This window comes from Lynx rufus, unplaced genomic scaffold (assembly GCF_022079265.1).
Source record: "Lynx rufus isolate CCGP_SWC_20201006 ecotype Redwood Valley unplaced genomic scaffold, mLynRuf1.p SCAF_4, whole genome shotgun sequence".
Taxonomy (NCBI): Eukaryota; Metazoa; Chordata; class Mammalia; order Carnivora; family Felidae; genus Lynx; species Lynx rufus.
The window spans coordinates 92374431-92398840 of NW_025814856.1; the positions used below are offsets into that span (position 1 = coordinate 92374431).

At 36.4% G+C, this 24410-nt stretch overlaps 1 protein-coding gene across 2 annotated transcripts in view; it reads right to left on the minus strand.

Annotated features, from left to right (window-relative positions):
* Window positions 1-24410, minus strand: part of SLC25A40 (solute carrier family 25 member 40) — a 69753-nt gene that overhangs the window by 45036 nt on the left and 307 nt on the right. For both annotated transcript variants that reach the window (XR_006965132.1, XM_047095835.1), the window contains exons 2-5: window positions 10075-10140; window positions 8303-8423; window positions 7020-7079; window positions 5097-5203 (exon numbers count right to left, since the gene is read on the minus strand). Coding sequence is in view for 1 of the 2 variants with exons in the window: in XM_047095835.1 (XP_046951791.1) it covers window positions 5097-5203; window positions 7020-7079; window positions 8303-8399 (264 nt within the window). In the remaining variant the exon portion in view is untranslated. The remainder of the gene's footprint in view (window positions 1-5096; window positions 5204-7019; window positions 7080-8302; window positions 8424-10074; window positions 10141-24410) is intronic.

Here is a 24410-nt window from a genome sequence, read left to right on the forward strand (position 1 = left end):
GACATCCAGATGGCCAACAGACACATGCAAAAATGCTCAACATCACTCATCATCAGGGAAATACAAATCAAAACCACAAGGAGATACCACCTCACATCTGTGAGAATGGCTAACATTAACAACTCAGGCAACTACAGATGTTGGGGACGATGCGGACAGAGGATCTCTTTTGTACTGCCGGTGGGAATGCAAACTGGTGCAGCCACTCTGGAAAACAGTGTGGAGGTTCCTCAAAAAATTAAAAACAAAACTACCCTACGACCCAGCAAGTGCACTACTAAGCATTTATCCAAGGGATACAGGTATGCTGTTTCAAAGGGACACATGCACCCCAATGTTTATAGCAGCACTATCAACAACAGCCAAAGTATGGAAAGAGCCCAAATGTCCATTGATGGATGAATGGATAAAGAAGATATGGTATATACAAAATATGGAGTATTACTTGGCAATCAGAAAGAATGAAATCTTGTCATTTACAACTACGTGGATGGAACCAGAAGGTATTATGCTAAGCAAAATTAGTCAGAAAAAGACAAATATCCTATGACTTAATTCATATGAGGACTTCAAGACACGGAACAGATGAATATAAGGGAAGGTAAGCAAAAGTAATATAAAAACAGGGAGGGGGACAAAACATAAGAGACTCTTAAACAATGGAGAACAAACAGAGGGTTACCAGAGGGGTTGTGGGAGAGGGGGACAGGCTAAATGGATAAGGGGCATTACGGAATCTACTCCTAAAATCATTGTTACACTATATGATAACTAACTTGAATGTAAATTTAAAAAACAATAATATATTAAATAAAGAAAAAAAAAGACTGTGTGGTACTGATATAGGTAATAGACAAAAAAATGAATGAGAAAGAGTAAAGAATTCAAAACTAGAGCCACAGAGTATGCCCAAATGATTCTTGATAAATGTGCAAAAGCACCTAATGGAGGAAAGACAGCCTTTTAACAAATCCAACTAGACACCCATAGGCAAAATGAACAAAAGCAATGAAAAGGTCAACCTTGGGTTTATACTTTATGTAAGAATAATTCAAAATGGATCAAAGACTTACACATAAAACATAAAGCTATAAAACTTATTAAAGATAAAGCATTCTTAGATTTGACACCTAACGCAAGAAAAAAAATGATAAGTTGAACTACATCAAAATTAAGCTTTAACTCCATGAAAGACTGTTCAAGAGGATGAAAAGGTAAGTTGAGAGTGGAAAAAATATGTGCAAATCCACATTCGAGAGAGGATTATTATCTAGATTTTATAAAGAGTTCTCAAAACTTAACAGTAAAAATACAAAGAGTTCAATTGGAAAATGGGCAGAAGACATGAGAAGCCATGTCCCTGAAGAGGATATACTAATAAACAATAAGCATATGAAAAGATGTTCAACATCATTAGCCACTAAGGAAATGCAAATTAAAACCACAATGAGATATCATTAGACATCTATCAAAACTGCTAAAAAGTGACAACATCAAAGGCTAGTGAGGATATGGAGAAATTAGAACAGTCACACACTGCCACTGGCAATGTAAAAAGGTACCACTAGTCTAGAAAACAGATTGGCAGTTTCTTAAACTCTAAACATACAACTACCATGTGACTTAACAACTGCACTCCTAGGCATTTATCCCAGAAAAATGAAGACTTATGATGATATTAGGACTTATAAAATTAGAAATATACATTTTGGTCTTTGTCCATGGTTCCTGGCACATAGTTCCTAAAATCAATATAATTTCCTAATTGATAAAGAGCAGTGGAGCATCTTTTGTTCTAATATTTGGCCTTTTTTCTTAGTCCTAAAAAGCTCCAAAGAATAAAGGTGAAAAGGGTATCTTTTGTTACTCATAACTGTGGGGGATAAACTTAGGAACCCCCCCGGGCTTACACCAATGGGTTAACAAGGCATAAAGAAATACAAGGCCATAGGATGCTCACACCCGAGCTTGGGTAAACAAGATTGGCACCCCAACAATAGGGAGGTGCAAAGGAACCCCAGGATAGAGAAGGGCACAAAGGCGCCCAATACAAAGATTTATGAGGTAAGCAAGATTAGGTGTTCAGGGCAGAAGTGCCCCCCAATTTAGTACTATAGCAAAAAGCTGCTTTCACAGGAGGAAAGGACCAAGTTACATAAACAGGTAAATTGAGCTATAGACTGCTGTGATGCAGGTGAAGCTGCCCAGAGCTGAGATGATTAACAAAAGAAAGGTGCCTTATTAACTCTGAGGTCAAGTGTCCTATCTGTCTCATCCCCTAGTCTAGCTAAGATAAACGGAGGTGGTACTTCACGTCCACTGTAAACAACCTTCTGCCCAACTGCCTGGCGCCCAGATTTTGTTTTGTTTTAACTCAAACCCCTAACCCCGAATATCTTCAAGACCCCCTTTTCCTCATGTCCCCAAGTTAATGTTCACAGATTCATTGCTTCTTTGTACATGCCCATCATGTTTGCAAGCCTTCTGATCCTAATAAAAATGGGGCTAATAAAAACCCTGATTCAGGGCTCTTGTCTTTTCCCAGACATTAGCCATCTCTTGCTCTTCATCGTGCATCCCGCTCTTTTGCTGGCCAAAAGAGAGCTTTAGACTTAGAGTCTATTACATGTAACAAATCTCTTTCAAACCCCATCAAATTTATGCTAAGGAGGTGACTTATGAAAGGTCCCTCAGGACTGGGCACCTGGGTGGCTCAAGTCAGGTGAGTAGTCCTGTCTGACTCTTGATTTCAGCTCAGGTCATGATCCCAGGGTCAAGGATCAAGTCCCACTACATACCGAGAATGGAGCCTGCTTAAAATTCTCTCTCCCTCTGCCCCTCTCCCTGCTAGTATATACATGCTCTCTCCCTCTCCCTGAAAAAAGAAAAAAATAAAAAATAAACATGAAAAGTCCCTAGATAAGCAGTGGATGGGGGGCTGGCTGCTAGGGTACCCAACCATGTGATTAAAGGGCTCAAACTTCTAGTCTCACTCCACTACTCTAACCCACACCCCAACTTCAGGGGCTCTGGGGAGGAAAAAGGGACAAGAGGTTACATTAATAACCAAAGGCCAATAATTTGATCAATCATGCCTATATAACAAAGCCTCCTTAAAAAATCCCTCAAGTATGGGGTTTAAAAACTTCCAACTTGGTGAGCACAGCACATGGAAATTCAAGGAGGGTGACATACCTAGAGAATGAAGCTCCATACCCACCCCCCGAGTCTTGCACTAATGTGTCTCTTCTACCAGGCTATTCCTGAGGTGTACCCTTTCATAAAAAGCTGGTCATCTAGTTAGTAAACTATTTTCTTGAGTTCTGTGAGCTATTTAGCAATTCACTGAATCTGAAAAGGGGGTTGCAGGAAGCTTTGTTTACAGCCAGTTACTCAGAAACACAGGTGACAACCTGATCTATGATTGGCATCTGAAGTGGGAATAGTCCTATGGTGTCAGAATGGAGTTAAACTCTAGGATACCTAGCTGGCGTTCATTAATACTTGAAGAATTGTTTGGAATAAGGGAAAAAACCCACATATCTGGTTGAGAAATGTTGTAAATAGAGTGTTCGCAGAAAAAAAACAGTGAGTAGTTTTGTTTTGTTTTTTAATACTTTCACACAAAAACCCGGAAATGAATCTATGTAACAGCTTTATTTGAAACAGCCCCAAACTAGAAACAACCCAAAAAGCGAACTGTGGTACATCAATACCATGGAACTACTGAGCAATGAAAAAGAACTATCGATAAATGCAACAACCTGAATGAATCTCCAGATAATAATGATAAATGAAAAGTGCTAATCCAAAAATGTTATATATGTTATTATTCCATCCACAGAACATTCTTGAAATGAGAAAATGATATAAATGAAGAACACATGGGGCACCTGGGTGGCTCAGTCAGTTGAGCATCCGACTTTGGCTCAGTTCATGATCTCACGGTTTGTGGGTTCAAGCCCCATGTCAGGCTCTGTGCTGACAGCTCAGAGCCTGGAGCCTGCTTCGGATTCTTTGTTTCCCTCTCTCTCTGCCCTTCCTCTGCTCACGTGCTCCCTCTCTCTCTCTCTCTCTCTCTCTCTCTCTCAAAAATAAATAAACATTAACAATTTTTTTTTAATTTTTTTTTAACATTTATTTATTTCTGAGACCGAGAGAGACAGAGCATGAATGGGGGAGGGTCAGAGAGAGGGAGACACAGAATCTGAAACAGGCTCCAGGTTCTGAGCTGTCAGCACAGAGCCCGACGCGGGGCTCGAACTCACGGACCGCGAGATCATGACCTGAGTCGAAGTCAGCCGCTTAAGTGACTGAGCCACCCAGGCGCCCCAACAAATTTTTTTTTTTAATTTTTTTTTCAATGTTTATTTATTTTTGGGACAGAGAGAGACAGAGCATGAACGGGGGAGGGGCAGAGAGAGAGGGAGACACAGAATCGGAAACAGGCTCCAGGCTCTGAGCCATCATCCCAGAGCCTGACGCGGGGCTCGAACTCACGGACCGCGAGATCATGACCTGAGTCGAAGTCGGACGCTTAACCGACTGCGCCACCCAGGAGCCCCCCAACAAATTTTTTTTAAAAAAATGAAGAACACATTAGCGGCTGCCAGGTGTTAAGTAAGGAGCAGTTGAGAACACAAAGGAAATGGGTGTGGCTATAAAAGGGAAACAGGAAGGATCCTTGTGGTGATGGAATTGTTCTACACCTTAAATGTATCAATGCCAATATCCTGGATGTGATATGGTACCACTTTTGTATGATGTTACCACTTGGGGGGAAGTAGGAAAAAGGTATATGGGATCTGTCTGTATATTTTTCTTAAAATTGTTATTATCTATAATTATGTCAAAATTAAAAAGTTCATTTTTTCTTTTCACACAAAAAAGTACAAACAGATGAAAAGAAAGTTAATAAATTAATTAAAAGCAAAGCAGTAATTGCCTTTTTCCTGCCTTACATCTACTTTTAACTCTGGATAACTGTGCTAACTGTGTCACGGACTTTTTACTCTCTTACAATTAGAAAAATCTTTCATACATAAATCGTAAAAATAGAAAACATATTGTGATTATAAATAACATAATCTCCTTACCAATGTACCCTGGAATCGTCCTGGCTTCTTATACCATGCTCTGTTGCCTTCCTCTTCACAAACACATAGATGATCCATAAGTCCATTACTATATACAAAACATTTTCCTAACAAAGAAGATCCCAACAGTGAAAACCTACTTCACACAACTATGCTATTTTTACAGATGAACAAATTCAAAGTACAAGGAGTTGACTAGAAAATTATGAAAAGAGATATACCTTTGTTTTCACCTTTTAGGATGAAAAATACATACGCTGATTTGCTTATGACATAACACTAGTCTCTAAACTCAAAGTAGTGAAAAGTAATAGAGTAAATTTTAAATTTTCAGAATGTAGAAAGCAAATGCACACAGAAATAAATTCTTTTAGAGTATATGAGGGAATACAGGGGGGAAATAAAGGAGGAAAACCTGTTTTGAAAAGAGAACATGGGTGTACATCCTATTTGACAAGAAGAAAACTGTGGTATACAAGGGAAATTCAGGCAATAAAATTTTTTTTGGACTATACATAAGTGAAACAGACATATAAATAAATAAAAACATACACATAAATCTAATGTACACTTGAAAGTTGCTTAGAGAGTAGATTTTAAAAGTTCTCATCACAAGAAAATGTTAATTGTGTGAGGTGATGGAACACTGACTAAACTTACTGGGTTGATCATTTTGCAATACACACATACATTAATTCATTATGTGGCACACCTAAAACTAATACAATGTTACATGTCAATTATATCCCAATTAGAAAAATACACTATTTAAAAAGGTTCTTCTCACCAATGTAAATTGTGCTATGCTTTGTCCCTTGCTCTCTATTTATACTGCTCAATCTAGACATTCATCAGCTCCCACCTAATTTACTACAACTTTCCCTAATAGCAACTCCTTCCAATTATTGGACTCACTCTAGCTGCCAAAATTACATTTTCTGTTCAACCATGTATAATTCTGTGAGTTTCATAATATGTAAGTCTAAGTGTCTCCTTCTGCTTTTAAGGATTTCTTAAATGTGTAGGAAACTACCTTCCCTTTTACTCTCCTATAATCCATGTATACTTTCCTCCATCTGAAATATGCCTATTGTTCATTCCATCTCAGTACTGTGTTCATCAGAGGGGCATCTATGTCCAAGCCAACATTCTCATAGTCCAAGCAATCTGTTTTCTGCTACTTAAACATGTTTGAGGGGCACCTGAATAGCTCAGTTGGTTAAGCATCCGACTTCAGCTTGAGTCATGATCTTGTGGTTCATGGGTTTAGCCCTGCGTCGGGCTCTGTGCTAATAGCTCAGAGCTTGGAGCCTCCTTTGGATTTTGCGTGTTCCTCTCTTTTTCTGTCCCTCCCCACCTTGTACTTTCTCTCTCTCTCTCAAAAATAAATAAACATTAAAAAAAATTTTAACATGTTTAAAATATCATCTTTATAAAATTGTGGAAGATTAATAAAGGAATTGCTATTTTTTTCCCATCTAATAAAAATACATGACTACTCTTTTCAAATTCACATAAACCATACTATCCTGATAAAATAATGATTTCTAAGCACTATATTCACGCACCAGTTGGATGACTATTGGATGAATGTTCTAGGATGGGCAGAACTCTCAGACTAAGGAGGAAGCTAGAGTCTAAGATTCCTTACACTTTTAATTGTGCTCTTGTGAGACACATACTCAAATATTAAATCACCCAATACTTTAATCAGCTATATAAAAGAGTTATAAGTGTTTTATATATATTTGTTTTAGGGCTAGACTCCATCACGTACAACTAAGTACGTGCCAAAAAGCATTTCTGCATGAGGATAAAGAGGCATGAACTTTAAAAAATTAACAAAAAATATTTTTCAAACAAAAATGAATAAAGTAACATCTAAAAACCTAACAAGATTTTCAGGATAACTAGTACACATACCTTTGGAGAATGGGTTCCTTTGTGCTTGCAGTCGAATTTTAACGACATCCAGAGGAGTCACTATGAAGAAACATAAATTTTAATTAATAATACCTGTAAATTATACAGATATTTGTCCAAATATGACAAAATGTAGCAAATCATACCCCTCTTCATGACTATATGAGTAAGATTATTTATCTCAAAGAGGTTTTAAATGTAACATTCTAATTTTTTGCCCTTGAATTCTGTTTAAAAGAGGATCAATGAGAAGACAATTACTTCTCTCGTCACTAAACTATCATTTATAATATTTCTATAATAATTCCATTCCAAACCTAAAATACTAGTATTTTTAAGAAACTACATCATCTAAGGTAAAGAATAAAAGTTTTAGAAGTCTATATAAAAATTTGAGAATAACTCTATTACAAGTAATCAACAATATTAGTTTTTCTAACACATTAAATTTAGCTATATCAAATAAAAACTATAGATAATGAAAAAGTGAGTAAGCTAGCCATAAATCGTCTTTACTGTCACATTGTGTTACTCCATTTGGGAATAGCACAGTAAAGGAGAATTGTTTTCATTTGCATGCTATTTTATCCAAGTAGGAAAAAATGCCGAATAGTGGTTGAAGAAACCTTTTCTTTATCTGAGAATGAGGAAGTCACATTAGATTATCTTTAAGGTCTTTACAACACTAACTGAAGCAACATAGCACATCCAACAGTAATACATTTATATGTGTTCTAATCATCTGCTATCTTATCTAAATAAACTAGCCATCTATCACCTAACTATATTGTTTGTCTTTCTCTAGAAGAAATAGACTGTAAAAAACAGAAAATGTGGCCAAAGGAATTTAAGAAATTCACTGTTAATGCAAGCAAAAGAAAACGTAACTTGTATTTGTTGCTACCATAAGTTGCCCAAGTTCTAAATCATTCATTATACTCATATTTTATCCTATTTTCTTGTTTCCTTTTAAAAAAAGGCTAATAGAGTCATAAAAGTTCAATATTGACAGGCACTTCAATATTGGTCTGAGCCCCTGATTTCATAGGTAAAAATGAAGTTCAGAGAGAAGTAGGGACTGTCTCAAACTGCACTCAGCCTAAGAATGGCAAAGACTGTAATAAAATTCAAGTCTCTTGATTCTCTCTCCAGAGTTAGTTTTATGTTACGCTGATGGAGAGATATGATGAAGCATGAATGATAATACTATCATTATTTCAGACAGTAAATTCAAATGGAAATCTATAACAGTTACATAATCTATAACATTAACATTATTTTACCCATTAGTGATGTCAGGATAGCTCCAGTACAAGAGGCAACCATTTGTTGAAGGGGTGTCACTTTGATAATCTGTGGTCCCTCTGACTCAGGATCCATATTTTTAACTGACTAAAGAAAAATCTGTTAAGGAAAATCAAAATTTAAAATAGGAGTTTAATGAAAATGCCCTCAGATCTGACTGCTAAAAATTAAATCATCTATAAAAACAGTAGCCAGCATTAATATCAAAGCACGTGCTGTTGACCACAATCAAAAATAAATATATATAAGTTCTACACAAAGGCACTAACTACACAATTGTCATTAATAGAACATGCACTCTGATTTTCCAAAAATGGTAGTGCACTTAAGCTGTGTGAGCAGCATCACATTTGTAAGACAGTTCATAGAGCAGTAAGAATACAGACTCTGGCCATGTAACAGAATGAAGGCACCTGATCAACAAGGCCCAAAATCTGTGTATTTAGCCTCATAAGAACTACGTATATACTCTAATATAGAGCTAGCAAATATATCATTATTTCTGATGCATGCCAAAAGTTGCTCCAAAGGTATAAAATAAAAACACATAATCTTCAAAAGAAGCATTATCTTAGAAAAATTTGATGGGAAAAGCAATATATACTCTTTTCTAAAAAGTCAGTTAATATAAAAAAGTATAAAAACCACTTATAAACCTTTTATTCAAAAATAACCACTAGCAATATAAGGGTATCACCTTTCCAAATGTCTATGTACACACAAATGCATATATAAGTATGTACATGTATATAACATATACACACATGCACCTGCAGATTACACATAATAAATCAAACACGTACAAACATTTGTATACCTGTGTACATGCATCTTTTTAAAAAAACAAATAGGTTAATACTATTCATAATGTTTAGTAGCAGTGTGGACCCTTAAAATACATTACAGACATTGTATCAATAAATATAGATTTATACTATCATTTCTAATACTTTGAGTTTTTGATTGTATTTAATCAGTCTCACATTGTTGGATATTTAGGTCACTGTCAAATTTTCATTATTCATTCACTCATACACTCTTGTATAAATATCCTCATATACATAGTTTTTTGTAGTCTTCCTAGAATTACTATATAAGAAAAAGTAAGCTTACTAGGCTTAACTAAAAACTTGAGATAAATTGCCAAAATGCTTTCCAGAAAGACTGGACCAATTTATACTTTCACTGGAAATAAATGAATTCCTTTTAACCCAGAATTTCACCAAACTCACTCTCTCTCTCTCTCTCTCACAAATACACTTTGGTATCACTTATTTTTTTTTGTGAACAATTTGAAAGTAGGTTGAATACATCACACCCCTTCATCCTAAAAACCTCAGAATATTCTTAAAAAAAATTTTTTTTAATGTTTATGTTTTTGAGAGAGAGAAAGAGAGAGACAGAGCATTAAATCATCTATAAAATGATGGGAGAGGAGTAGAGAGAGAGGGAGGCCACAGAATCTGAAGGAGGCTCCAGGCTCTGAGCTGTCATCACAGAGCCTGACTTGGGGCTCGAAAGCACAAACTGTGAGATCGTGACCTGAGGCCAAGTCAGATGCTTGACCAACTGAGTCATCCAGGTGCCTTACCTCAGAATATTCTTACATTTCACAGTAACATTATCAAATTGAGGAAACTTAATTTAGAGAGTATCCTATGGTTCACATTCCAATTTTATCAATCATCCCAATAATGAACTTCATAAAAATGGTAGTCTTATCTCTCTTCGGACTTTTCTTACTACTCACCTGGTTTAAGTGTTTTCCTCAACTCTATGCTGCAATATTTTGTTTGTAACATCAGTAGCTGAAAATCTGTAGTGAAAAATGAAAGTAATTGTCTTATTTTTTTACACAAGAAAAGGAGAACCTAAGGAAAGGAGTATGTAAAAAAAAACAAAAGACAAATCAACAAATATTTACCGAGTATCCTCTTTTACACACTTTGAGGAATATTGCCAAAGTAAATTTATTCTGCTAAAAAAAACCCAAAAACAATTCTAGAACCTGAACACTCTGATTAACCTTAGCATCACTGAGTCAGTAAGATTTTGTGCTGCAAAATTAAGTATTCAGCATTATCTATCTATGAAGTATTTTTTAGGAAAAAAGTTTAATCTAAATCTAAACAATCCACTGGATCTAAGTTCCAATTTATAGGAAATTCAGAGACTCAAGTAACATGGTTAAGAATACCACAAAATAGGAGAAACTGTAACACTCTATAGGACTATTGTCTTGGTTTCAACAAATGAAATTAAGGTGGGGAAAAAAGCAGGGGAGGGAGAACTGTTCTAGTATAAGGGAATCTTGTGAGAGTTACCAACCAAATACATCTTGATTCAAATAAATGAAATTTTAAAAGTCAGTTTGAGGGTAAATAAGGAAATCTAAACATCGTCTACATATCAGATATTAAACAATTATTATTGATTTTGTTTGATGAGATAATAGTACTATGGTTATACTAGAAGTGTCTTTTTTTCAAAAAAAAAAAAATTTTTTTTTTTTTTTCAACGTTTATTTATTTTTGGGACAGAGAGAGACAGAGCATGAACGGGGGAGGGGCAGAGAGAGAGGGAGACACAGAATCGGAAACAGGCTCCAGGCTCTGAGCCATCAGCCCAGAGCCCGACGCGGGGCTCGAACTCACGGACCGCGAGATCGTGACCTGGCTGAAGTCGGACGCTTAGCCGACTGCGCCACCCAGGCGCCCCATAGAAGTGTCTTTTTTTCAATTAGAATTTTTATTTATTTATTTTTAAAGAAAGAGAGAGAATGAGAATGAGAAAGAGAAAGAAAGAGAGTAAGTGTGTGCCATGAAGGGGGAAGGGCAGAGAGAGCGCATCCCAAATGTGGATTACTTTCACAACCTTGAGATCATGACCTGAGCTGAAATCAATAGACACTTAAGGGACTGAGCCACCCAGGCACTCCCAGAAGTGTCTTTTTTTTTTTTTTTTTTTTTTAAGAGAGTCACAGTGTAAGTATTATAAAGCTAAAGTGTTATGATAGCTGAAGTTTACAATACTTCAGAACAAATAAATATACTAATGTTAATGATCTGCTGGGGTGCCTGGGTGGCTCAGTCAGTTAAGAGTTTGACTCTTGGGGGCGCCTGGGTGGCGCAGTCGGTTAAGCGTCCGACTTCAGCCAGGTCACGATCTCGCAGTCCGTGAGTTCGAGCCCCGCGTCAGGCTCTGGGCTGATGGCTCAGAGCCTGGAGCCTGCTTCATATTCTGTGTCTCCCTCTCTCTCTGCCCCTCCCCCGTTCATGCTCTGTCTCTCTCTGTCCCCAAAATAAATAAACGTTGAAAAAAAAAAAAAAAAAAAAAAAAAAAAAAAGAGTTTGACTCTTGGATTGAGCTTCACACTGGGCATGAAGCCTGCTTAGGATTCTCTCTCTCCCTCTACCCTTCCCCTGCTGTGCACACACTCTCAAAACAAACAAACAAACAAACAAACAAACTCCTAAATCTAGGTGGTAAATATACCATAAGTTTTTCACTGTTCTGTATTTTTCTGTATATGGGAAAATCTGAACAATGAAATATTTTTAGTTCCTGAAATTTATGTAGAAACTTCAAGTCCAAGAAAATACTTTTAACATTTGTTTATTTGAACATAGTTAAGTGGAAAAATAATAAACATATGCTAGAATATAGGTGTACTCCTCCTCCAGAAAACTAAAAAGGCCTACAATGCTTTATTTTGACATCCTTTCCAGCAAAGTTGTTAACCTGAATATGCTCAAACCAGAAAAAAGAGTCAAAAAAACTGATATATTTCTAACAATTATATAGAATTATATAGAATGTAAGTCAGAAATTCAGTTGTAACATTTGAGAACTAAGAATTAAGGTTATTGGACTTTTTATTTCTTCTTAATAGAAAAGTATTTTAAAAAAATTATAGCAGCAATTTTTATAAGATCATAATCTACTTAACAATGAGATCTGAAAAATTAGTCTCTTTTTCAATTTACCTGAAAAATAATATGGGAAAAAATGAACAACATAACCACAGATTTGGAGGCAGATGGAGAAAAAGTGGGAAGTAATAATCATTGAGGACTGTCTAGAACTTATAACATATTCTCCAGTGTTTTAAATTCCTTACAGTCCTATCATCCTACTTATCTTTTTTCTTTGCATCCTTCTACTCTTCTATTGGGGGAAATGATTTTAACATTAATATATCCTGTAAACTCAGTATATTTCGTAAAGAAATATTCTGCAAGAAAAGCTTTTTCCCCAAGTCCCCCAGCTCCTATTTTTTACACCTTTTCTGCATTCTACACAGTACTTAAGTTGGTATTAATAGTTTGGTACACACCACCAAGGTGATTTTCAAGTGTAAAAGGCAAACATTCTCAAGCATGAATAATGAACGAGCCCTTCTTGGGGCAAGAAATACATTTAATTAGTGACAAAATAATACTCAACCAAACAATGGATGGAGAGGCTTTAGTTAAAAGGATTAGGGCAATACCCAAGTTGGAGGACAGTAAATCAACACATACTTCGTATCATCAGAATTTTTAATTTTTTTCAGTCAAATATGTTAACTGCTATCTTTTTTTTAAATTTATGTTATTTTATTTCTGAGAGAGAAAGAGAGAGAGAGAGAGAGAGAGAGAGAGTGTGTGTGTGTGTGTGTGTGAGAGCAGGGGAGGGGCAGAGAAAGGGGGAGACACAGAATCCAAAGCAGGCTCCAGGCTCAGAGCTGTCAGCACAGAGCCTGATGCGGGGCTCGAAATCCCGAATTGTGAGATCATGACCTCAACCGACTGAGCTACCCAGGCGCCCCTAGTTTTACAATTTTAGATCTTATATTCAAATCTTAACCCAATTGGGAGTTGATTTTTGTGTATGGTATAAGAGAAGGGTCAAAGTTCTTTTTTTTCCTTAATATTTATTTATTCTTGAGAGAGAGAGAGAGAGAAACAGAGTGTGAGTGGGGGATGAGCAGAAAGAGAGGGAGACACAGAATCCAAAGCAGGCTCCAGGTTCTGAGCTGTCAGCACAAAGCCTGACGCACTGCTCAAACTCGTGAATAGAGAGATCTTGACCTGAGCCGAAGTTGGACACTTAACGAAATGAACCACCCAAGTGCCCCCAGGGTCAAAATTCTTATATTGTTAATGTAGTGAAGTTTATCTATCTTTCCCTTTATAGACAATACCTTTTTGTTTCCTCTTTAAGCAATCTTTCCTTACTTAAAAGTCCAAAAAACATATGCCTCCCTAGGTGTGTTGAAGTTGTGCTATTGAACAGATATTAATTCTTTAAGCTAAGTGTAATTTTTTATTAAAAAAAATGTTTTTGGGGCGCCTGGGTGGCTCAGTCGGTTGAGCGTCCGACTTCGGCTCAGGTCATGATCTCGCGGTCCGTGGGTTCGAGCCCCACATCAGGCTCTGTGCTGACTGCTCAGAGCCTGGAGCCTGTTTCAGATTCTGTGTCTCCCTCTCTCTCTGACCCTCCCCCGTTCATGCTCTCTGTCTCAAAAATAAATAAACGTTAAAAAAAAAAAATTTTTTTTTTAAATGTTTTTAATGTTTATTCATTTTTTTTAGAAACAGAGCACAAGTCGGGGAGGGGCAGAGAGAGAGGGAGACACAGGATCTGAAGCAGGCTCCAGGCTCTGAGCTGTCAGCAGAGAGCCCCACATGGGGCTTGAACTCATGAACTGTGAGATCACGACCTGGGCCGAAGTTCGTCACTTAAATGATTGAGCCACCTAGGCACCTTTAAGCAGAATTTTTTAAATAGCATGTGAAATAGTGAGCCAATTGCATCATTTTCCAGGTGAAAACAGGTAACTATTTTCTCCAGGTCCAATTACTAAATAATCCCTCTTTTCTCCTCTAAACAGGTGCTTTGTGGAACTGTTTCTAGGCTCTCTATTCTATTCTGTTAAACTTATCCATACTTAAACCTTACCACACTGCATTATTATGTAGTTGTAATAGGCGCTTATACATGTGGTAGGGTAAATCCACCCTACCTGTTCTTCAGAAATGTCATGGCTGTTCTTGGCCCTGTGGTCTCTCATGTAAATTTAAAAATCATCCACAGGGCTCCTGAGTGGCTCAGTCAGTTAAGTGTCTGACTCTTGGTTTCGGCTCAGGTCATGATCTCACAGTTGTGAGATCAAGCCCCTCCACTCAGTGTGGAGCCTGCTTAAGGTTCTCTCTCTTCCTCTCCCTCTGCCCCTTCCCTGGCTCATGCTTTTTTTCTTTTCCTCTCTCTTTCCAAAAAAATAAAAAATAAAAATAAAGAGAAAGTCAATCAAAACACTACTGAGTCATCACACAGAAAGACAGCAAGAGGGAAAAAAAGTAACAGAGAATTACAAAAATAACCAGAAAACAATTAACAGATGGCAGTAAGTACACACCTATCAATAAATTACTTCAAATGTAAATGGTCTAAACGCTCAAATCAAAAGACATAGGATGGTGGAATGGATAAAAAACCAAGACTCGGAGCGCCTGGGTGGCGCAGTCGGTTAAGCGTCCGACTTCAGCCAGGTCACGATCGTGCGGTCCATGAGTTCGAGCCCCGCGTCGGGCTCTGGGCTGATGGCTCAGAGCCTGGAGCCTGTTTCCGATTCTGTGTCTCCCTCTCTCTCTGCCCCTCCCCCATTCATGCTCTGTCTCTCTCTGTCCCAAAAATAAATAAATGTTGAAAAAAAAAAAACAAAAAAAAACAAGACTCATCTATATGCAGACTATATTTCAGACCTAAAGACACATAAAGAATGAAAGTGGAAGGATGGAAAAAGACACCATACGAACAGAAGCATAAAAAAAAGGCTGGTATCTGATCTGAGTAAAAACTCAAATCAGATAAAACAGACTTTGAAACAAAGACTGTAATAAGAGACAAAGTATTTACATAATGATAAAGGGGCAATTCAACAAGAAGGTATAACAATTGTTGTAAATATCCACAAGCCCAACATTGGAGCACCTAAATGCATAAAACAAACATTAACAAACATAAAGGGAGAAATTGAGAGTAACACAGTAATAGTAAGGGACTTTAACACCCCGTATATCCATGAATACATCATCCAAGCAGAAAATCAATAAGAAAAATGAACGAAGTCTTTGAACAAGGCATTAGACCAGATGGACCTAACAGGTATATACAGAACATTTAATCCAAAAACACAATACATATTCTTTTTAGATGCACATGGAACATTTTCCAAGATAGATCACATTAAGGCCACAAGTCTCAATAAATTTAAGAAAAGTGGAATAACATGCATCTTTTCCAACCACAACAGTATTAAAATAGAAATTAATCACAAGAAAAAAAAGAGAGAAAATGCAAACACATGGAGGCTATACAACATGGCAAGAAACAGCCAATGGTCACCAAGAAATCAGAGGAAATTAAAAAATACGACTAGGGGCGCCTGGGTAGTTCAGTCATTTAAGCATCAGACTTCGGCTCAGGTCATGATCTTGCACTTCACGGGTTCGAGCCCCATGTTGGACTCTGTGCTGACAGCTCAAGCCTAGATCCTCCTTTGGATCCTGTGTCTCCCTAGCTCTCTGCCTCTCCCCCGCTCACACTCTGTCTTTCCCTCTCTCTCAAAAATAAATAAAACATTTAAAAAAATGCTTTTTATATAAAATAAATAAATAAATACATCTAGACAAAAATATAATGGTCCAAAATCTTTGGGATATACCAAAAGCAGTTCTAAGGTAAGTTGATAACAACAAAGGCCTACCTACAGAAGAAAATTATCAAAAAAATCTAACTTTATACCTAAAGGAATTAGTAAGAACGAAGCCCAAGATGAGTAGGAGGAAGGAAATACTTGAGCATAAATAAATGAAATAAAGACCAGAAAAAGAAAAAAAAAATTGATGAGACCAAGAGCTGGTTCTTTAAAAATATAAACAAAATTGATAAAACTCATTTAAAAAAAAAAGACACATAATGAGAAATGAAAGAAGAATAGTAACAACTGACACCAGAGAAATACAAAAAAATTCTAAGGGAATACTATAAAAAATTATATGTTTGGAATTTAGACAACCTACAAGAAATGGATAAATTCCTAGAAATATACAGTCTTCCAAAACTGAATAAAGAAATAGAAAATCTGAACAGACCAATTACTAGTAACAAAATGGAATCAGTAATCAAACAACTCCCAACAAACAAAAGTCCATTTAGAGAAGAGTTCACACCTATTGTCCTCAAACTATTCCAAAAAAACAGAGAGGAAAGAAAGTTTCCAAATACATTCTATGAGACCAACAATACCCTGATTCTAAAACCAGACAAAGACACTACAAAAAAAGAAAACTACAGGCCTCTATCTCTGATGAACACAGATGCAAAGGCCCTCAACATAATGTTAGCAAACCACACTGAACAATAAGTTAAAAGGATCATTCACAATGATCAAGTGGGATTTAAGTATGAGTCAATATTCACAAATCAATCACTGTGATATACCACGTCAACAAATGATAAAAATCACAAGATCATTTCAACAGATGCAGAAAAGTATGTGACAAAATCCAACACTCATACATAATAAAAACTCTCAAAAAAGTGGGTTTAGAGGTAACATACCTGAACATAAGAAAGGCTATATATGAAATATCCACAGCAAACATTATTAATAGAGAGCTTTTCCTTATAAATATAGAGCTTTTCCTCTAGCATCAGGAACAAGAAAAGGATGCTCACTCTTGCCACTTTTATTCAACACAGTACTGGAGTCCTAGCTGCAGGAATCAGACAAGAAATAGAAGGCATCCAAATTGGTAAAGAAGTCACTACTTGCAGATGACAGGATACTATATATAGAAAACTCTAAAGACTCACCAAAAAGCTATTAGAATAAATGAATTCAATGGGTACTGAGGAGGGCACCTGTTGGGATGAGCACTGGGTGTTGTATGGAAACCAATTTGACAATAAATTCATGTTAAAAAATAAATAAATAAAATGGTTTAAAAAAAAAGAATAAATGAATTCAGTAAAGCTGCAGGATACAAGTTAACATGCAGAAATCAGTAGCATTTCTATACACTAACAACAAATTAGCAAAAACAGAAATTAAGTAAATAATTCCATTTGCAATTATGCCAGAAAGGATAAAATATCTAGGAATAAACTCAACCAAGGAGGTGAAAGACCTGTACTCTGAAAACTATATAACACTGATGAAAGAAATTGTAGGCAACACAACCAAATGAAAGATATCCCATGCTAATGGATTGGAAGAATATTGTTAAAATGTCTATACTACCTAAAGCAATCTATTGATTGAATGCAATCCCTATTAAAATGGCAAGAGCACTTTTTTTTTTTTTTTGCAGAACTAGAATAGATAATAACAAAATCTGTGTGGAACCATAAAGATCTGGAATACCCAAAGCAATCCTGTGATGGAAGAACAAAGCTGGAGGTATCACATATCACAATCTCAGATTTTAAGATATACTAAAAAGCTGTAATAATCCAAACAGTATGGTAGTGGCACAAAAACAGACACAGATCTGTTGATGGAACAGAACAGAGAGCCCAGAAATAAACCCACACTTAATCAAGTGGTCAATTAAAGTATGACAAAGGAGGCAAGGACAAGATAAACAATGGGGAAAAGACAGTCTCTTCAATAAATGATGCTGAGAAAACTGGACAGCTACATGCAAAAGAATGAAACTGGACCACTTTCTTACACCATACACAAAAATAAACTCAAAATGGATTAAAGACTCATATGGGAGACCTGAAACCATAAAACTAGAAGGAAATGTAGGCAGTAATTTCCTTGACATCAACCATAGCAACATTTTTGTAGAGGTCTCCTCAGGGAAGGGAAATAAAAGCAAAAATAAACTATTAGGACTATACTAAAATAAAAAGCTTTTACATGGCAAAGGAAACCCATCTTTAAAAGGCAATATATTAAATGGGAAAAGATATATGCAAATGATTACCCAATAAAGGGTTAATATCCAAAATATAAAATGAACTTATACAACACCAAAAACATAATTGATAGGATTTAAAAAATGGGCAGAAACCCAGATAGACATTTTTCTAAAGAAGACATACAGATGGCCCCAGACGTATGAAAAGACGCTCAACATCACTCACCATCAGGGAAATGCAAATCAAACCACCAAGAGATATACCTTACCCATCAGAATGGCTGAATCAAAAAGATAAGAAACAACAAGTACTGGCAAGGATGTAGGGAAAAAGGAACCCCTGTGCACTGTTGGTGGAAATGTAAATTGGTGTAGCTACTGTGGAAAACAGTATGGAGGATCCTCAAAACTTTAAAAAAAGAAGTACCATAGGATGCAGTAATTCCACTTATTGGGTATTTCTCTAAGTAAACAAAAACACTAATTCAAAAAGATATATGCACCCCTATGTTTATTGCACTCTTACTTACAATAGCCAAGATATGGAAGCAACCCAAGTATCCACCAACAGATGAACTTATAAGAAGACATGGTAAATATATACATATACGTAAATGTACATAAAGAACCATTACTGAGCCATTTGTAACAACACAGATGGACCTAGAGGGTATTATGCTAATTGAAATACATCAGAGAGACAAATACGATTTCACCTATGTGTGAAACATTAAAAAAAAAAAAACCCAAATAAACAAAAAGCATAAACAGACTCGTAAGTACAGTGCAGTGATGGCTGCCAGAGGGAGTGGGTGGGGAATAGGCAAAATGGGTGAAGGGGAGTGGGAGATACTCTTTCAGTTATGGATTGAATATGGTACTGGGATACAGAATATAAAGAAACAGGAAATAACCGCTAATGGTATTGTGATAGGATTCTATGATATTATATGGTAGCTACCTATACTTCTGGTGAACATAGCATAACATATAGATACAAGATACTACTTCACAGCAGTAAGAAGGGCATAATTTCAAAAAATGAAAAATAAAAAAAACATTAAGTGCTGATGAATGATGAGTATGTGGACAAATGGGAAACCTTTTACATACACTGGAGGGAATGTAAAATCATGCAGCCACTGTAGAAAAGTTTGACAGTTTCTCAAAATGTTAAACACAGAATTTTCATATGACCAAGCAATTCCACCACTAGATATATACCTGGAAGAACTAAAACCAAAGCCTAACAAAACCTTGTACACAAATATTCAGAGCATTATTATTCATAACAGCCAAAAGTGGAAACAATTTGAATGCTCAACTGAGAAATAAATAAACAAATGTGGTGTATCCTTACAAGGGAATTTTATCCAATCAAAAAAAAAAAATAATGAAGTACTAATACATGCTATATCATGGGTAAACCTTGAGAAAATGTTATACTAAATGAGAGAAGCCAGACACAAAAAGACATATTTTATGATTCTATTTATATGAAACTTTCATAATTGGCAAATATGTAGACAGCAGATTCATGGTTGCTAGGGGTTGAGGAGAGGGGGATTAGGGGAATGACTGCCGAATGGCTATCAGCTTTCTTTTTAAAGTTTTAAAAATGTCCTGGAATTAGATGGCATTGATGATTGCATAAGAATATAAATACACTCAAAGTCACTAAATTATACATTTTAAAATGGTGAATTTTATGTTGTATAAATTTCACCTCAATTTTTTTAAAAACTAGGTGAGGTATTTCTTCACTCTCACAGACTAGGATGCAACTGAGGCTTCTATACATTGCTGGAGGGCAGAGTTAAAAACTTCAGTAATTTCCCATGGTGTTAAACATTCAGTAAACATATGATCCAGCAATTCCAAGAAAAATAAAAACATATGTCCACAAAAGGACCTGTATACAAATGTTCATACCAGCATTATTCATAACAGTCAGAGGTGAGAAGAAACCATCCAAATATGAATCACCAGGTACACTATATTCACACCATGGGATACTACTCAGTGATAAAAAGGAATAAACTATTGTTACATATAGCAACATGGATAAATCATAAAAGGTTTATTTTATGCAAAATAATTCAGAGTTACAACATATAAATTATATGACTTCACTTATATTAGGTTGAAATATAGGAAAAACTATGCTAATAGAAGCCAGAGAACTGGTTACCTCTGATGGGATGAGAAAACGGAATGAAGAATGAAATAACCTTCTAAAACAGAAATGTTCTGTATCTTGATTTTAGAATAAATTACATGGATATACGTATTTATTAGAATTCATCCTGTATGCTTAAAATGTGTGCATTTTATTGTATATGGATTATCAGGAATACAGAAGTCTCCCCTCATCTGCCAGGGGATACATTTCAAGACCCCCAGTGGATGCCTGAAACCTCATATAGTAACAAAGTCAATGTATACTGTTTTTTCCTATACATACACACCTATCATAGTTTAATTTATAAATTAGGCATATTGAGAAATTAATAATAACTAAAAACAGAATTATAACAATATACTGTAATAAGAGTTATGTGTATATGGTCCCTTGCTCTTTCAAAAGATCTTATTATACTGTACTCATCCTTCTTGTGATTATGTGAGATGATAAAATGATCTGATGAAGTGAGGTGAACGAAGTAGTGTTAGGCTACCACTGACCTTCTGACAATAGATCAGAAGGAAGATCATCTGCTTCTGGACCATGCAGATAAGGGACTACTATATTATAGAAATTTAAAAAATTTACATAAGGAGAATTCTATGGGGTCTTATGTAAACCTTTCTCACTGATCATAGCACACTGTAGGTGCTCAATCAATACATAAGGAAAGAAATGAGATAAATATGTAGACTATTTTATAGTCATGGCCAAATAGTATGTATGTATCCTGTATGACCCTTAAGGAATTTACAATCTAGTTCAGAACATGATGTATCACTTATGAACCAGCTCATTATCCTCCTATAGATGCCATAGCAGCCTCTGAATTATACTGTCTCAAGGGAATCCACTTTCAAATTCTGAATCTTCCTGTCTTGCTAATTCTCCATTTTTTTACCCTTCACTGAGGTTGTGTTCAAGGACTTGATCCACTTAATTTTCCCTGGTTTTCCAGCCCACCCTCACTTGAGACATGGACCACACCTATCAGTGCCACACCTATCTTTTCATATGCTTAGCCTATGAAACTAAAAACATAATCTTCAAAAACCCCTAAATTCTCCAATCCACCAGGATATTGAGATTATAAAATGTGAAAATTAAATTTAAAAAATAGCAAGAGAACACATTTCAAAAGATAATATACCAACAGTTAACAAATGAATCAAATACGAATATTGCTGAAGGCCTCAAATTAGCAGGAGATAAAGGCTCAATCTAAGCTAGGCTTGGTATGAACAGAGAAGAGGAACAGGTGGAGTCTTAAGCAAAAGAAAGAAAATAGGAAAGTGATGACTATTATAGAAGAATGGACAAATTCATTCATTTGCCTAGGCTCTAGAATTAAAAAAAAATTAAATCTGGATATGTGAGAGGTAGTCTGAAAAAGATTAGGCCTCATTTCATAATCACAAAAATTGTAGGGTAGATTGAGCAGATACAGTCTTCATTTACAAATGAGGAAACTGCCTAAGGTAATAAAACTTCTTAGGAACAGAGTCAATACTGAGTGGAATTCATTTCTCCTGATTCACAGCCAAATGTTCATTTAATTAGACCATGATTCTGCTCAATGTTCTACAACTTGGCTTAATAAAACTCTAAACTTTAAAAAAATTTTTTTTTAATGTTTATTTATTTTTGAGAGAGAGAGAGAGAGAGAGAGAGAGCAAGAGCACGAGCGGGGGAGGGGCAGAGAGAGAGGCAGACACTGAATCCGAAGCAGGCTCCAGGCTCTGAGCTGTCAACACAGAGCCCAACCTTAGGCTTGAACTCAGGAGCAGTGAGATCATGACCTGAGCTAAGGTCAGCTGCTTAACTGACTGAGCCACCCAGGCGCCCCTGCTTAATAAAACTCTTTAAACAAACTTCTCACACAAATAACCTTGCCCCCTTCCCCATTCAGTTCTTCTTGAATGTATACCCTTCACCTGAAGCATACCCTAAGATATACTGTAGCATAAAGTTTATCATCTTATCAACAGCCTGATAACTGACATGATAGGCAAGGGGGTTTCTATGCATACAGGGCATAGACACATGACCAAATCTTTTCTGTAGCTACTGAAAGATTTGAGCTCCAAAAATATTTTTAAATTAACCTTGAGTTACAGATTAGAAACTTATTAACACCAGTAAAACAGACTTTCTCCTTATTCATAGCTTGTCATTATCACCTATAATGAAGTAAAGGGTGTGTCTAAAACCATATGGTACAACTGTTACTGTTTCCTCATTATTATAAATAAGAAAGGTAACTCAGTTTTCACTAGAACATAAAATGAGCTTCATTTTTTTATTTTCTTGAATAGAAATATGTTTAAATATTTCCCATATCCCCTAAACTTTCCAAAGACCCTATTTTCCCTTCCTATCACTTTAATTCCCTACACTAATTTTTTCAAGAGTACACTGAACCTGTCTCCACGTCAAGGCCATTGTTTTTATCTAGTACTTAACCTTAGTCATCTACTGACAGGCCTATTTTTCAAGTCTTGGCCTTCTTGAAATCTTGAAGATGGAGGAGCTGGTGTAGAGTTCACCAGAACGATAGCCCTTACTAAGCTCTCTGTGGTACTAGTTAAGCTTTGAAAAATGTTTCATTTCATCCTCATAATATTTCAGAAGTATTAATCACAGCCTTTTCAAAGATTAAAATTAAGGTTCAAAACTACCCAAAGCCAGACAGTGAAGACTGCATGAGCCCAATGTTTGTAATTCTGTGACTTCTGGGAAGTTTCGTTCCCAATTCTCTTCCCACCTCTATGACCTTTTCTCCATCTTTCTCACTATTTCATCATGGTCTGCTCATCACTCCTTCTCTTATTTCACATGCCCTCCTGGGTAATGTCATTTCCTCAAATGGCTTTCCTTAAAGTCATTCCTTAAATGACTTTAACTGCATTCTATATTCATGTTTCTCAATCCTAAAGTTTTTAATAAACATAAAAATCTTGTGCTCTTTCTGTAGTTTTACATTTTGGAAACAGGTTGTTTCCCTCAAACAGAAATTCTCATGTTGAATGCTTTGTTCAAACTATACCTCCATCTGCCTCCCAAGATCTGATAACCTCTTCCACATCACCCTCTGGCTGAGGGTGTCTAGGTCTCTCAAACCAATCTTTTCCCTCTCTTCACTACCTTCCCCCACCCCCCACCCCCCATCTCTCCTACCTTACAAACAAGTATTACCGATTGGTAATATAGTTTCATGATTCTCTCCCCAGGTCCTTCAACCTAAAGCCATCCACAACTGAACTCTCATTTCCCTTAGCAAACCTGAACCACCTCTTTGTATTCTCCATTTTGGTTAAGGATTATTACAATCCTATGCTTTAAGGTACCTATCGGTGAAACGGTGATATTGGCACTAACCTCCCCGACCTCCACTAGTTCGAAAATCAACCATTATACAATGAGTGACTATTACGGCCAGATGTTAATGAATGCAAAATGGTACACGATTTAATCCTTTTCCTCCTTCACAAGTTTACAAGCAGTAACAAACCCAAAATAATTTTTTTGTGAAGCGTTTTCCCACTTACAAAATTATTTCACTTTACAACATATTTTAATGTAATCCTTTCTGTAATCCCATTATTATCCCCATGTTACAAGTAAAAAAACTGGCACTCAAAGGGATTAAGTAATTTAACCAAAAGTTACACGCTGCTAAGTGGCCGGTCCAGACCCCAAACCCTAAAGCTTGAGATTTCAAATTCCATTTTCTATTATTGTTGAAATAAACTCCACAAAACGAAAACAGAGACCAAATGAGCAGCACACAGTCAAGTACCAAATGGCACAAGGCGACGTGAACTCGCTCTAGGCTGCGAGTCGCCAGGCCCGACCTTCGCTCCGACGCCCCCCTCCCCCCACAGGCTGCTCCCTCCCTGGAAGTCCCTCTGCGGCCTGGCCTGTCTCCGGCCGGCTGGGTCGGCTATGACCGCAGGAAAACCTCGCTCCGCGACTCGGGGCGCG